Raw genomic sequence first — 14,640 nt, 5'->3', positions numbered from 1 at the left:
TGTTCTTACATGTGTGACTTCCCTACAGTTCATTTGTAAAACTATATATCTACCATTTCAAAGTAGCTTTGCTGTCTGAAATGGGGCGAGGTAGTTTTGAATGACATAACCTGGTCTATTAGAAAGGTCTAATTTTTTTATTATTATTAATAATAACCATTCCTTTAACAGATTAGAAAACAAAAATGACATTTCAGCAACAATTCATCATAATTTATACAGAACTCATTGATGCATGGTGTCACCTTCCCATTCAAATCCACAGCCACCTTCCAGATCACAGAGTTTAAGAATTACAGTGGACACTGGACTAAATTCTTTCACAATGTAAGGCACAACTACATGATCACAAGTAGTAAACACAAACACTGAAAATAGAACTTAAGAGACTAAAACTTCAATCAAGAAGAAATAAAAACAAAACAGACTCATGCAAAAAATCTATCTACACCTACCAAGATGGTATGATCCAGTTTAGAAATACAGTACTCTGTAAGTAAAACTGCAACATAAGTCTTTTATAATACATTACTTCTAAATACCAAGTAAAAACTTATATTTTCTTCCATTTATATTTTATACAATTATACAGAAATTAAGCTGTATGAACAATATTCACATCTGCAATAATAAACTGATCATTAAAAGTCAGAAAAGAGGCAAATGAGACCATGTAATTTGTGGCACACATCCATTACAGAACACCATTCATCAAGTTCACATCTCGAGCACTGAAGAAAAAAACCACGACCAAATGAATGGTATATTTGGTGACTGAGACTATCTGAAACCAAACAACAAAGCTCCATACAAAATTGGTTTTACCCAGCAGACCATAATTATGAAAGCTTGTGGTTATAATTTATTTCCTGGCCAGCAGCTAGTGTTTGCAAGGTTGACACTACAGAAGTTAAAAGAATTTATAATAACTTGAAACTGTTGGATATTTTCAAATACACATAAAAAAAATACTTAACTCTTTTCCTTTTTGGTGATAAACTTTTGCAATTTTGGCATTCACTATAATTTTTACATAACAGTGAGAAAACCTTATTAGACTTACCTAATCTTTGAATTTCACATTGAGAGGTAGCTTAAATTAAATCTTATGTAATGGCATCAAACGGGGGAGCGGGGGGTGTGACTTTATTTTTGTGACTTTTTTTCTTTTCTTACAAAAGTGAGTACTTCTATACAAGCAGCATTTTGGACATAATACTATAAAAAGTTGTGGTGTTTGCTAACCTAGTGAGACATCCTTTCAAACATCCCTTTTGTGCCAGGAATCAAACTCCAGCGTGACACAATGGAGGACTTTGCCATAAAGCCAACAGCAGTAGCCTGGACCTGCCAGCACTGACCTGTTGATATATAACAATGAACATCCTTTCCCAGCTCTCCTTACAAAAAAAAAAAAAAAGCAGGAAATACAGACAAATTTGGGTTTAGTGTTAAGTTTCAGTCACAGAGAGAGAGAAAATATGCTTTCCAGGTTCCTGCTTTCATTCAACATTGATCCAAAGGGGTAGTAGGGCTTCATCAATCTCTAAATTCTCTATCCACTGCAGAGTGAGTGGTAGTATGTGGAGAGCTACAGACAATAGGCAGAATTTATACATTACCTAGTACTTACACTCTTCATTACTGTGAACTTAAGTGGTATCTAATATTCTCTCTAAAGACACAAACTTTTTTATTCAGTGTCCCTTTAAAAAGAAACAGAAGAAATACATCAGAAACCACATTTCTGTGGCAGGACTTACATGCAATTATAGCTGGTTTTAAAAAGTACATCAATTAGTGCTTTTGGAGATGCTGTGTTTGGACAACAATTTTAAACTTATTCTAAAAGGGATGCTGAGGTAAAGACTTCAAAACTAAAGAAATGGACAACTGGTAAGATCCTTGCAAATACATAAAATTATTTTTTTCCTCATTTTATAATCATAAAATTAAGTTCTACAAAGACATGTGTGTGATGAACATGGTTTTGTTATACATGCTCTCAGATGGCAATTGTGTTTTTTGGTCAAAGGAACTGTGAGTGCAATTCTCCTTAGGGCCAAATGTATACAGTGAAAAATCCAGCTGATTATAAATCTGCTGTCCAATGACTACAGCTAACACATGCAATGCACATGATGCCATTTCACTTACTCTGGATTCTCTTAGACAGCAAAAAGTGCACAGTGCAAATGACAGTGTTGTTTCGTAGTTCTCTGAGAATAGGAGAGCAGAAGGGGTGGTAACTGGAAGAGTAATTTATCAGTTTCAACATGCTCAAATCATTAAATCATTCTTCTTGGCATAGTTTAGATTCTATTTGAACTTCAGCTCCAGCATTTTCCTGTCCATCACTGAGTACTGGCCATAACTTTTTTAAGTTTTGCAAGCATTTGCTCCCACTCCATGGTTAACTGACACTTAACAATCCAGAAAAGCAGCTGAGTTTTCCAGGTACCTTTATGAATGTAATTTCTCTTACATCTAGCATGAGAAGCTCAATTGTTCTGGCTCATGTAATACAAACATAGAGAGGTTACTTCATGCTTCTGCTCCCAAATCCCTTCTTTCTTCATTAATAAGAATGCTTTTCCAGTGAGGATTCACAAACAATCCTAATGGTCCCAAAGCCAACAAAAGTAGTTACTCATCGTTCTTGTGTGCTTTGTGCTCCACACTCCATGGCAACTTGGTTACTTGACACCTTCCAAAAACAGAGGCAAGAACCCACATTTCCACCTCATTTCATTTGGACTCTTGTGCCAGACAGTGAAGCCAGCTGAAAAAATGAGATCCTACTAAACCTCTTGCCTCTGTTGGAAGCTGAAGCAGAAAATTCCTTTTGTCTCTTCATCTCCAGACAGCAACTTTTCCTACTGTGACTCATTACTTTTATCCTCTTCATTCAACTTTTGCAGAAGGGGGAAGATTACATTAGGGAGTACATGGGGAGAAGAAATAAACAACAGTGAAGGAGAGCCAGCTAAGATCGACAGCCTGCAATGCTACCTGTCTCCAGTATGATGTACTGCTCACATGAGGCCAGAGTGGAACAGCTGGATTTGGCATTTATGGGGCAAAAATGCAAGGGACTGTGGGTCTTTGATTGGGAAGAGAGGTGTTGTCTCCAGGAAGTTAAAAGAACCTCTCCCCACCCTTAGTAAGACTGTCCTTTACACATTTACAAAAGCTTCCACAGTCTCTGCCCATGAAGCAGCTGGTCTCTCACATTCTGCTCTCACAGCAACTCTGAATGCAGATAGAGTATCCTGCAGATGGGACAGTTTCAAGAACAAAGCCCACACTTCACTGTACCATTCCTGATGCCATAGTAATATCTAGTACCCAAAGGCTGCCTGAGGATCTCACAAACCTACTGGTTTGAGTGCTGGTTTTGTCATTATTTTCACCTCTTCCACTATAATGGCTGCTCCTCAGTGAATCAGAGCAATCTGCCTATTGCTAGGGGCTGTGAAAACTCATCACTGTACATCCTCCAGTTCCAAGACTCAGTCTCTTCTGCCATTTAACTAGTTTTCCCCTCTGTTCCTGTGTCTGCAGTCTGAAAAATCATTGAATTAAACTGTTTTGCCTGGAATCATTCATTTTACTGTGGTAAAAGCCACCAGGTTTTTCACTTGGTTTTCCTGCTAGATTTTAAGGCAGTGGAACAAAAAGCCCACATTCCTACTGAAACATGCTGATCAAAACAGTCAGACTCTGCAAGCATATTTGTAAATACACAGCATTGCACCTTCCAGTTTCCCTTATTATGGCATATCTTCTTGAGCTTGAATACAGCTTCCAACCTGGCAGTGAAGCCAATTATTTATAGTCAGTATACCATCAACTTGTCCACAAATACAGACCAGAACTAAGAATTACAAGTACAAAAGAAGGAGCCTAAGACTCAGCAATGGAGTCATAAATTCACTCCAGTGGAAAGCTGTAGAAATCATGACCTATTGCTGCAGAATCAAAGCTCAAGCATGAAAGTTTCTACCACACTGTTCATCAAGATTTTAACAATCCTTCTTTCTATAAATGCTTTCTTCAAAAAGCATTTCCATTCCCTTCAAAAAGCTGGTTATATAAACGGGCCAGCAAAAAGCAACTTTCAAAAATCAAGCTGGTTTTACCCCTGAAGCTGAAGAGCTGCACACCAAGGTGTGATGTGCAGTCAACTGCTGAGAAAGGTGACTCTGTTTGTCTTTACACAATGGCATCCCAAAAGGCTGAATTAAGAACAACCCTTCCAGAGCTTCTACCACTCCAGAAGTCTCTCCTGAGCTTTCACACATTCCCAATCAAAAGCAAAACACCTAAACACAATTAAATCCTCTAACCACTTTCCTAGCTCCCCTGAAAGATCTCCATCAAATTCCCAATCAAAAGCAAAACACCTAAACACAACTGAATCCTCTAACCACTTTCCCAGCTCCCCTGAAAGATCTCCATCTTTCCCTGTCTCGTGTTTTGATCTTCGGCAGCTGTGGGAAGTTTCTCCCTTCTCTCTAAAAATCCCTCCTTTTCCATGTGACTGTCCTTCACCCTAAGAACTGCACAAGGCTCTTGTGTGTTACACAAAAGGGCAGAATGCATCTAGGCTGGAGCATGACTGTCCCATCTCTACCTTTCCCACATTTCTAAATTCAGACAGACTCTAAAAAAATTTTTCTGGTTTCTCTCAGTAAATAAATAAATAGAAAAAAAAAATTCCCAGAGGCAGAGATTCTGTTCATATCTTCTATTCAAAAGATTCTTGTGCCAAACAGTTACACTGATGAGGAGAAAACAGGAGTCCAGAGGCTCTGTTCATATGGAATTGCTGTAGCACGTTTTTTTTTGACCAAGCAACTCCCAAGCTCAAACCAGAAAAACAGGTCAGTGTTTTGTATGAACCACAGTTGTAACCCAAACCCTTTTACAGTGATAAGAACAAGTTACATAAGTTGGCTTTTGGGAAATAAGAACTGAATTTTAAGAAAACTCCTTGACAGTGCAAATGCAGAACTTGCTGGGTAAGTTAAAGGGTAAATGAAACATAGATCACTTCTTCTGGAGTAGAGGGATGAAGTTTCTTCACTTGACAGTCAATCAAGACAAAACTTTTTTTATAAAGGAGACACTTCTTCATTCACATATAAAGCTGCAACTAGATAAAAGCAAACAAATCTTCCTAATGATGATTAAGCTACCGTCATTGTGACAGAATTTGATTCCTTGCCTCAGGAAAGAAGTAGAGGAGTTCAGGACAAAACCTTTTTCCCTCAACAGCTGGCAAAATTTGGTAAGATACTGAAGCACTTGAGGGGTGGACAATTTATTAGGGTATTTAAGACAAAAAATTCCTAAATATTGGAAGGCACAACCCCTGCTTAGAAGAAATAATCTTAATGGTTTTGAAATACCAGATACAAAGGAAAGAAAAGTTAGAGACAGGTAAGCCTAAATGAAGACATTCAAACAAAACCACAAGAAAAAAGAAGTCTGGAGCCTACATGAACTCTACAAGAAACTTCTGTTCCCAGTACAGAAAACATGAATAAATATTTCTAGTCATATATATTGGCCTCTTAGTTGGAGCTGTTTGGCTTATAACAAAGCCAGTTTTCCATTCAGAGCAGACTAAATCACATAATTAACATAACACTTCAGAGCCCCTGGTAATGGGGGTCAGATGGAGTAATGGAAAAGTGAGGTTTGTTAGGTGTAGCAGGAGTTCAGTTTCTTCCCCCAAAAGAGTGGGGAATGGATAGAAGGCCAGAAAAAACTAAAGTTGTCTCAAAAAATAGTTTTTCTTAGTTGGATACCTGGCTTGGAAGGTCTGGATGTCCCTTAGAACTGCAGTGATCTCTCAGTGCTTTCAGAGTATGGGCAGGGACAGAGATGTACTACAGGCTTCTACCAGCATTGTTGGTTTGCTTTTTAAAACCCACATGTAAGGATTTCTTGAATATTAAAATGTGTCAACCAAATTTGTAAAAGTGAATGAAATATTATAATATATCACATAATATTGCTACAATGCCAGATAAATTTTGTCTCATCATTCACACATACTCTCTCACAGAGACAGATGCACTCACACACCAGCTCTGCAATGTAGTATGTAGAAAGATGTTCTAGCACCCAAGTGCTGTATTGGATAAGGATTTGGGTGATGATATTTCTGATTTACAAGTGGGCAAATAAAACTGAGTTGAAGTTGAATCCAGCCATTACCCTCACTGTGGAGTTCAAACTTTAGAGAGAAAAATGCAAGAACCAGAGAGATAGGAAAAAACCAAAATCACAGGCGGTTAAAAGACCATCAGATATGCAATCAAATGCAACAATTAGTTGTTTTTACAGCAACATTTGATACATAAAATCCTCACAAGTTTTAGCATCTTCCTTTTTCTTTGAAGGAAACAAGAATAAACTTCAATATCACATAAATGCTGTTTCTCTTGAACAAAAAAATAAAAGATAAAAAAATACATTGTTACTCCTCTGTTTAAACTTTATTTACAAATAACTGGATATTTCTAATCTAGACATAGAAGCTCTTTCCATGATTAATGTCAGTAAGCTATGGATGATCTGAGCCCATGTCTCACAAAAAATACAATAGTTTCGCTTGGTATCAATAAACATTTTAAAATATACTAGATTTTTGCCAAGTGTTACAATCATTGTCCAAACTGAATAGTAGTCTGAGTGCAGAATGAAGTGCATCAACAGAAATAGTAAATTTTAGTGTAACATTTCTTTGTCACTCACGATAGCCAGTTATCCTTGCAAGTCATTAAAGCAAGTATCACAGACTCGGACAGGCTTCTTGGAAGAAGGAGTTAAGGCATTCTTTGCTGAGCATTCAGCACAAAAGATATTTCCACACTGTCTACAGTGATGCTGCAAAAGAGAAGAAACATACATACTGAACATCAGTGGCAGAGCAGTGATCACTAATAGAGATCACTATCATGTCAACTCACAGCCAAATCAACTCTCATGTTTCAAAAATTAGTCTTAATTTTTAATTGGCAATTACATAGCATAGAGAAGGTAATTTGAGTAAATCCCTTCTAAAGTGTATATGAGTAAAAGATTCAGAAGTGCTTCACTGAGTCAAGAGAATATACCAGTTTCAGAAAATAGATGGTTAAGTTCATCCTCCTCTTGAATTTGTTCCCTTGGACTTTTTCCGATCACATGAAATACATTCTTCTTATATGTAATTACCTGCTTTCACATTGAGAAGCATCCTTGAATCAAAGGATCCAGCAGCCTTTCTTCAAAGACTACCCAAAGAACATCACCAGAACAGTGCAGGCCAGGGGGAATCACCTAAGACTATATCAGGAAGCTCTGCAAAAATGAACCTCACAAATATCCCTCATCTACTTCATTCCTAAGTCACTTGTTGGAGGGGTGCTCATCTCTGGATGAAGGGCAGACCCTACCAATTGATGCTACCATCTTAGCTGACCACAGCAGTTTTCCAAGCAAGGTCTCACTACAGACCTAAAACACATCCAGTTGTTTCTTCTGTTCCATGTTTACAAATGCACAGTCACAAAGCACCAGGTCATAGTGGTGCCTCATATTTTCACACATACCTGATCTCAACCAATTTACATTCCTTTTATATCCATAAATCTATTTCAGATTGGTTATAAATACATTTTCTGTAAATATGGTTACAACAGTGTAATTTTGCCTGCTCGATTAGGGGATTGAAGCATTTTAATACTGTTTATAAACTGGTGCTGTTAAAATGGAAAAAGAATAATGAATAAACTCCACAGCCCTTATTTTTAATAAGTTAAGGCACTTCAAACAATAACTGTCTGAGATGTCTTGAGAATCACAGCACTATTCAGGTCATTTTCTGAAGTCTGTATCCCATCTAAGAGTTTGAAAACAATAAAAACAGAAAATCCCCATAGACAGAGTAGATACCTACCCTTCTTACTGTCACCGAAAAGCCTTTTCCACAGGCCATACAATTCTGTACCTCATTGTCTTCTGCCCACTTCCTGTTGAGAGCTTGTGTGTGTTTGATCTATACAGAAGACATAAAAAAAAAGCATCAGGCTTTTCAGAAAATGCATGTCTAATTGCTTCTAACATTCTCTATTTCCACAGCATGTACTACCCATTGCAAAATAAAAGCACCGATTTTGCCATGATACATAGGGCTTATGTTTGTTCAGAGGGAAAACCTTCCAAGCTTCAAAACTATAAGCAGATTTAATAACACACAGACAGAAGTATGGCCCTCACACACCACAAATATAACAGCTTAATTCACTTTAGAAAGGCAACCCACCATCAATCTGACACAAATTTGAAATTCTCCTAAGGTCCCAAACAGAGAATCAACAGGTTTAATAGCTTCAAATCAAATTATACCTGCAATGACTGGTTTTCTCGGCCAAGTTCCTGCATTGCAGCAGTTGTATTGTCCAGCTTTTTCTTCATTTCTACAAGTTTGGCTTGAAGCTTTTCAATTTCTCCCTCACTTTTTATACACCTGAGGTAAAATAATAAACAGTCAGCTCAAAGCATTTAAGAAAATGTACACTGTGTCCTTTGGGCCGGTTGTCAGACTGAGAAGTTACCCACATAAAATCTAGCCAAAAAAATCTTTGCTCTGAAAAGTTCTTGGATGCCTTAACTAGGAAAACATTCTGCTGTAACAATCAGTTAAAGATTATACTGGCATTGCTCCTAGGTATCTGCAGCTTATCAATACCTGTAAGTTTACCCCAAAACAGGGACAGTGCTGAATAGAGTCCCTCAACAGCAAGCCCTGATAAACAGCCCTGTGCAACAGGACACACTTGCAAACCAGTTGCTGCAGATCAGGTCAGACAGAAAGGAAACCTTTTTCTTCTATCAAGGCCACCTCCCATCAGCTGAAATTCAGTCAGCTGCTCAAAGGCAAATTTCAAAGGGTTTTTTTCTGCCAAGCTAACTGGATATAATCAACACAGTACAGCAAGGGATTGCCAAAGAAAGAGGATCTCGCTTGAATTGATCCCATCCTTTTCCAAGATCTACTGCTCAAAAGTCAAATCACCAAGCCTGAGAGTACCAACAAAATTTTTCCCCTCTGCCTTGACCAAACACTTCAGGAAATAAGGACAAAGAAAGCTTCCTGTCTTACAGATGTTTCTTCTGCCCTGGAAATCACTGCATTCAGGTAGTTCCTGCTGCCTTGCAAGGACTCCTACTGCCTGAAGGAAAAGCATTATGCTTACCTAAGACTTAAATATATCATAGAGACAACAGCAGGACTGGAAAAAATAAGACTGCGGGTTTTCAGGAGGAATAAAATGCCTCCTTTGTGAACTTTAGTCTATCTAATCCAATTACACACTCAGTCTCCTAACACAGAGTAGTGGGCACACCTAGGAGTTCCCATGCAAATTCTATGTTACTTAAGGGGTCTCTTCCAGGCTTCTGGATGACTAGGGCATGTACTTGAACTGAATGAAGGCATGGGAGCCTCAGAGTGATGGAGGACAGTTAGCTCATGTAAGAAACGTTCTCTCTGCCAGGCCTCACAAGTTGACACAACAGAGGAGAAGCCACAGCCTATATATCTGAAATCTCAGAGAATTTAAATCTGAATCAGTGGATTTAGAAGGCTCTTACAGATAGACATTAGTCTTTGAGAGCAAGCACAGAGCTGTGGATTGGTGATAAGTAAAGATCCTGATAAGCCTGCCTTATTTTCTACAGAATGATCACAATTGGTTCCCAAACCCTCTTGCTGTGCAGATGTGCAGGGATGACAGAAGGCTGCACTCTTGAAACTTCACCCACAGCCCAGGCACTAAGAACAAATGCAAACTTAAATAAAGCATGAATATGGAGTTCCAAATCAACTCAAATAAATTTTCATTCTCAAGTTCACTTATTTTCTCAAACTACACTTCCACATCATCATCACCACAGCTTACCTTTCCAACAATGCTCTCCTTTCATCCTGATTATTCTGGACTGTTGCTTCCAAGACAGCATTGTCCCCACGTAAATCATCTGTCTGTTTCTCCAGCTCACTCACTCGTCTTTGACTGCTTTGCCACTCTTTTTTCATGGTAGCCAGGTTTTCATTCAGGGCTGTGACCTGCATGGTGAGCTTGGTCTCCTTTTCCTCATGTTTCCGTTTTTCTTCTTCTTTGTCTTTTTTCTCTGTGTGCTATAAAAACAATGGAAAAATAAAAAACAATGGAAAAATAAAAAACAAGCTTTCAAGCATTCTTTCCCTATTCCCTAAATTTAACAGAGGCAAAGAATTTTACTGTAATAGAATCACTACTTTTAATCAACATACTCTACACTAGACAAGCCTGTAACCCCTCTGAATTACATTAAATGCCTCAAAGATTTTTGATCTTGTCATTTAAAAACTCATGTAAAGTGAAACTAAAGTCAACCCATTGCTTCTTTTCTGTCCCTGGAAGAATACAAAGGCATGTTCACAAAACAGCAATCTCATTCTCTCTAACATACTAACCAGTCTGGCTTCAATTTCAGCACATTCTTTCTTCAGCTCCTCTTCTCTCTTTTTCAACTGATCTTTGACAGCTTGATGTTTTTGTTTCTCCTGTTCCAGAGTTGAATTAGCATTATCTACTTTGCCCTGCAGTTCTAATTTCTGTTGAATCAATAGCTGATTTGCATCCTTGAGATTTGTCACCTCCTGTTAGGATACAGGGTTCAAAGTTAAAATAGCAACACTGAAAGAGTAAATGGATTTAAATTTAAAAAATACTGTAATCCTTTCCTAGGAGAGGACAGCAATAATTTTTAGCTTTATCACTAGAGCAAAGTATCTGTAATTTTCATGATCAAAGTTTTTAAACTTATATTATAACCAACATTCAATTTTAAACATAGTTTTAATGCATGTTTCTGCTAAAGTAGAGAGGAAGATCTGTTGAAATGTTTTCTACCATTCCTTGAAAAGATGCATCATTGTCATTTTCTACGTACTGTTCTAAAATCTACTTCACATTGTTCTCTGGTTGCAATAATGAGGTTAAAAACTTTGTAATGACAATGTAGAACTGCTGATAGAAGAAACTTGGTTTCTATTAGTCTTCAAAGTATAAAAACTTACTCTGTTTTAAGCAAGTGGGATGATATAAATAATGGCTTTACTTGTTCTTTTTTAACTGAACTCAAGTAGAATAGTTAGTTTAATTTCTAGAAATCATCTTCCTTAAAATTACATAGCCAAGCACATAGGTACTAACAGACAAATAGGGATGGACCATATTCCATCAAATAAATCAAAATTCACAATACAAATTAAAACCCAACCAAGGACAGTGAAAAGAACATATATACACATCCATTCCTTGCTAGGAGATGGGAAACAGAATTTAAGTCTTTAGCAGACTTTCAGTCTGATTGGCTGTAGGGAGATGAAGAAATTATTATTAAGCTGATAATGGTGCACACACCTTTTACATCTTTATAAATTTTATTCTTTAGAGTACAGATTTTAGGAACAACAAGAATTAGAATACTTTTCCCCAAGCACAGAGTGCTTGAGAGAAAAAAAGTAAAGACTTATACCTAAAAATTACAGACCATTTGCCAAATAATGGAGAACAAAAGAACATCTGAAGATCATAAGTTATCATGTTATTTTCTTTTTATTAGTGTATAGGAAATTGTACCTGTATTTATACTTGTGCAGCAATTTAAACCAAGTGTGCTTAACAGATGCAAATATAACTGTTAATAGTACATTATGGAAAATACAAACTGCAGCCTTTTAGGAATGTTAGTTTTTATAGAGACCAAAAAACAGAATATGTAGACTGAAGACAAGAAACAGTTTTACTGAAGACTTAAATTATTTCATTAAAGCCTCCCAATTTTTACCCTTTAGAGAGCTCAACTGATTGTTATGATTTTGAAGACAGTTTGTCGTTTATGAGGCTCCTGACATTTGCCTTTTATGAGGCTTCCCCAACAGTGACTTTTTAAGACATTTTAAGAAACAACACTATGGGAGTTTCAACTCTACCATGCATCCTTGAGAAGTCCCAGATGTGCTTAGAATATCTGGAAAATTTCACCATTGTGACTTTTTTGGACAGCTTTTCATTTCAGAATAGTCAAGCAGGGGTATGAAGAGTGAAGTTAGAGCAGAACTGAAGAAAAGCCAGGACATACAACCCACCCTGAAGCTAAAACTAGTTATGCAGCCCACCTGGCTCTCAAGGATCATCACCAACCAAGACATCATTGCTGAGGAAGCTCAATAAGATCTGGGCTTTGGTTCCCTTACCTAATAATACTAATATTTACAGTAACCATCTTTGCAAAGCCATTCCAGATAACATCTACTGAGTAGGCACATATTTCTCATCAGATAAGCAAACACAAAAAGAAAAAAAAATTAGTTTGTCTTACTGTACCTTCTCAAATTCTTGCTTGCAGGCTCTAAGATCTTCACCCAGCTTGGCACTTTCCTTTTCAAGTCTACTCCTTATTTCCTGGAGTTCTGCTGTTTTACATTTTTCATTGGCCAAATATTTTTCTTTCAAAATCTTGAAGAGAAATAGAAGTGCTAGAAAAGATACCTCTTCCAAGTTCACAAAATAAAAAACCCAACCAATCAAAAAACATCCAGGGCCCAAAAACTACTTGGTGGCTTTTTAGTTATGGGGAAACAACTGCCATATATCTATCCACAGTTTGTAATGCAACTAGCAGCATAATTGCAGTTTTAGATTTAAAACTAATAATATTTTCCCACCTATCTAGCCACAAACCTGTTGAGAACAAATTAACAGCATACTCTGAACCAAACTCACTACAAGTGTCTCTTTTTTAAGTCTTTTCAGCAGAGGTTCAGTAAAACTGTCACTGTTACGCACTACAACAGTGTAATGACATAATAGAAAATAATAAAGGGTGCCTGCATGGGGTGGATGTGAAATCTCCTGTTTGGAGATTTCAAAAGGCAGAGGCATTTACCCTGTCATTCTGAAGATCTTGTAGCATTTTGGTCTTCTCACCCAGCTGCTGTTCTTTCTTTGATGCATCCTGCTCCAGTGTAGACTTAGCTTTCTTCAGTTCCTGAATCTGTTGATTATTGCTAGCAATTCGATTCCTGCTGGAAACTAATTCTTCTTGAGCAAGAGCAAGTTTTTCTTCTGTGGACTAATTACAAAAAGAGTTCTGCAAGTTATCTGTCAGTATAAAAGTTTCAGACACTAAAAACCCACTTAAACATTTTCCAAGTAGCAAAATTGCTACCTAGAATGCAACATTTAGCTTCAAATGTTGACAGAGCACAATTAAATAAACTTCTCGTTTACAAGGTTACCCTAAGTAAAAAGAAACTATGCCAGCCTCATTTCCAGGAACAAAACATTACTGTATCTATTCCAGCTTACATCCTCACACAGACAAAGGGTGAAAACATGCAGAAGGGCAGTGAACAAAAGATTACCAAGAAAAAGAATACACTTGAATTTGCTCTCACAAATTAATCTTATCATCTAGGCAAAACTATTCTATAACTCTAGACAGCTGTTACTTAAGTAGCAGTAAAGTTATACTTTGAAGATTTCAAAAATCATTAAATGCTATTTTTTATCAATGACTTAATAAAGTTAGTGCTAGGACAGCTGTAAATTTTTTTAAAATTCTGAAGTGAAATGTATAAGATAAAAAGCTAATATCAGGATAAAATGCTTCACAGTTTCTGCTACATTAGCATTGTAAACATTAAGTTTAAACTTTCATTCAAAATCCACAGATGATACTTTATTTGCTTCTAATTCTCACCACTAGCTAGAAAAAGAACTTTGATTTATCTCTCTGAAACAATTCACAAAATCCCAAGAAACAATCTAAAACTTGCACCCAAAGCCAAAGCTCATTCTGTTGGCTCACAGCAAAGTCAAACTTTGGAGGTCTTTTTGAGTTAATATTCTAAAGGTTTTTTAAACCTTCTAGCCTAGAAAAAGACTAGCTCCACTTGAAACCAACAAGGAAAAAACCAAACAAACTCATCCTCCACTTCTCCAAAATACTGGTATTTTATGGAAATTTTTGATGCTATGATGCAAAGGGTGAGCTGAGATTTATTATTAGTAATGACTTTACAGCCTTCAGTGCAGCAGTAAGAATTTAAATTCTTTTAAGACAAACTCAATTCTTTTTGAAGTTCTTGCTTAAATATTAATCAAACCTCTTGTTGAAGGTTAGTGGTTTTAAAAGAAACTATAAGCAGAATTTTCACTTCATTCAATTATGCATATGCTTTAGTCACTCCCATGTTGATTTAAAAACTAATTCATTTCTGATTCCTCATGAACCTCCTTTGTAATATGTAAAGTATTTTGCTTGTAGAGTCAGACTTAATTTGAAACAGCAGTGATGGAACGCTGCTGATTCAACAGCAGTTTCAACAATCCCCATGGCTCTTAAAAAGGCTCACACTAGCTTTTAAAATTAATTTTCAGACAAATTACTTTACTTGCTTTCTGAGATACTAGAGTTTACTACTTAATACTTTGAAAGGTGTTGACTCAGAATTTTTTGTTAAAAAAAATAGGAGACACTTTTGTAGTTTGATCTTTCAATAGGATGGGTATTTCAGAAACCAAAATT

At 36.8% G+C, this 14,640-nt stretch overlaps 1 protein-coding gene across 4 annotated transcripts in view; it reads right to left on the bottom strand.

Moving 5' to 3' along the window:
- Window positions 1–116: 116 nt before the first annotated feature.
- Window positions 117–14,640, bottom strand: part of EEA1 (early endosome antigen 1) — a 67,719-nt gene continuing 53,195 nt past the window's right edge. For all 4 annotated transcript variants that reach the window (XM_056511245.1, XM_056511255.1, XM_056511265.1 and 1 more), the window contains 7 exons: window positions 12,997–13,182; window positions 12,435–12,566; window positions 10,517–10,702; window positions 9,960–10,198; window positions 8,404–8,524; window positions 7,955–8,053; window positions 117–6,900 (listed from right to left, as the gene is read on the bottom strand). In XM_056511245.1, coding sequence (XP_056367220.1) covers window positions 6,778–6,900; window positions 7,955–8,053; window positions 8,404–8,524; window positions 9,960–10,198; window positions 10,517–10,702; window positions 12,435–12,566; window positions 12,997–13,182 — 1,086 coding nt within the window. In that variant the 3' untranslated portion in view covers window positions 117–6,777. The remainder of the gene's footprint in view (window positions 6,901–7,954; window positions 8,054–8,403; window positions 8,525–9,959; window positions 10,199–10,516; window positions 10,703–12,434; window positions 12,567–12,996; window positions 13,183–14,640) is intronic.

The sequence above is a fragment of the Oenanthe melanoleuca genome, chromosome 1A (genome assembly GCF_029582105.1).
Source record: "Oenanthe melanoleuca isolate GR-GAL-2019-014 chromosome 1A, OMel1.0, whole genome shotgun sequence".
Lineage (NCBI taxonomy): Eukaryota > Metazoa > Chordata > Aves > Passeriformes > Muscicapidae > Oenanthe > Oenanthe melanoleuca.
Note: the sequence above shows the minus strand (reverse complement) of the source record. Positions and strands in the feature narration are given on the sequence as shown.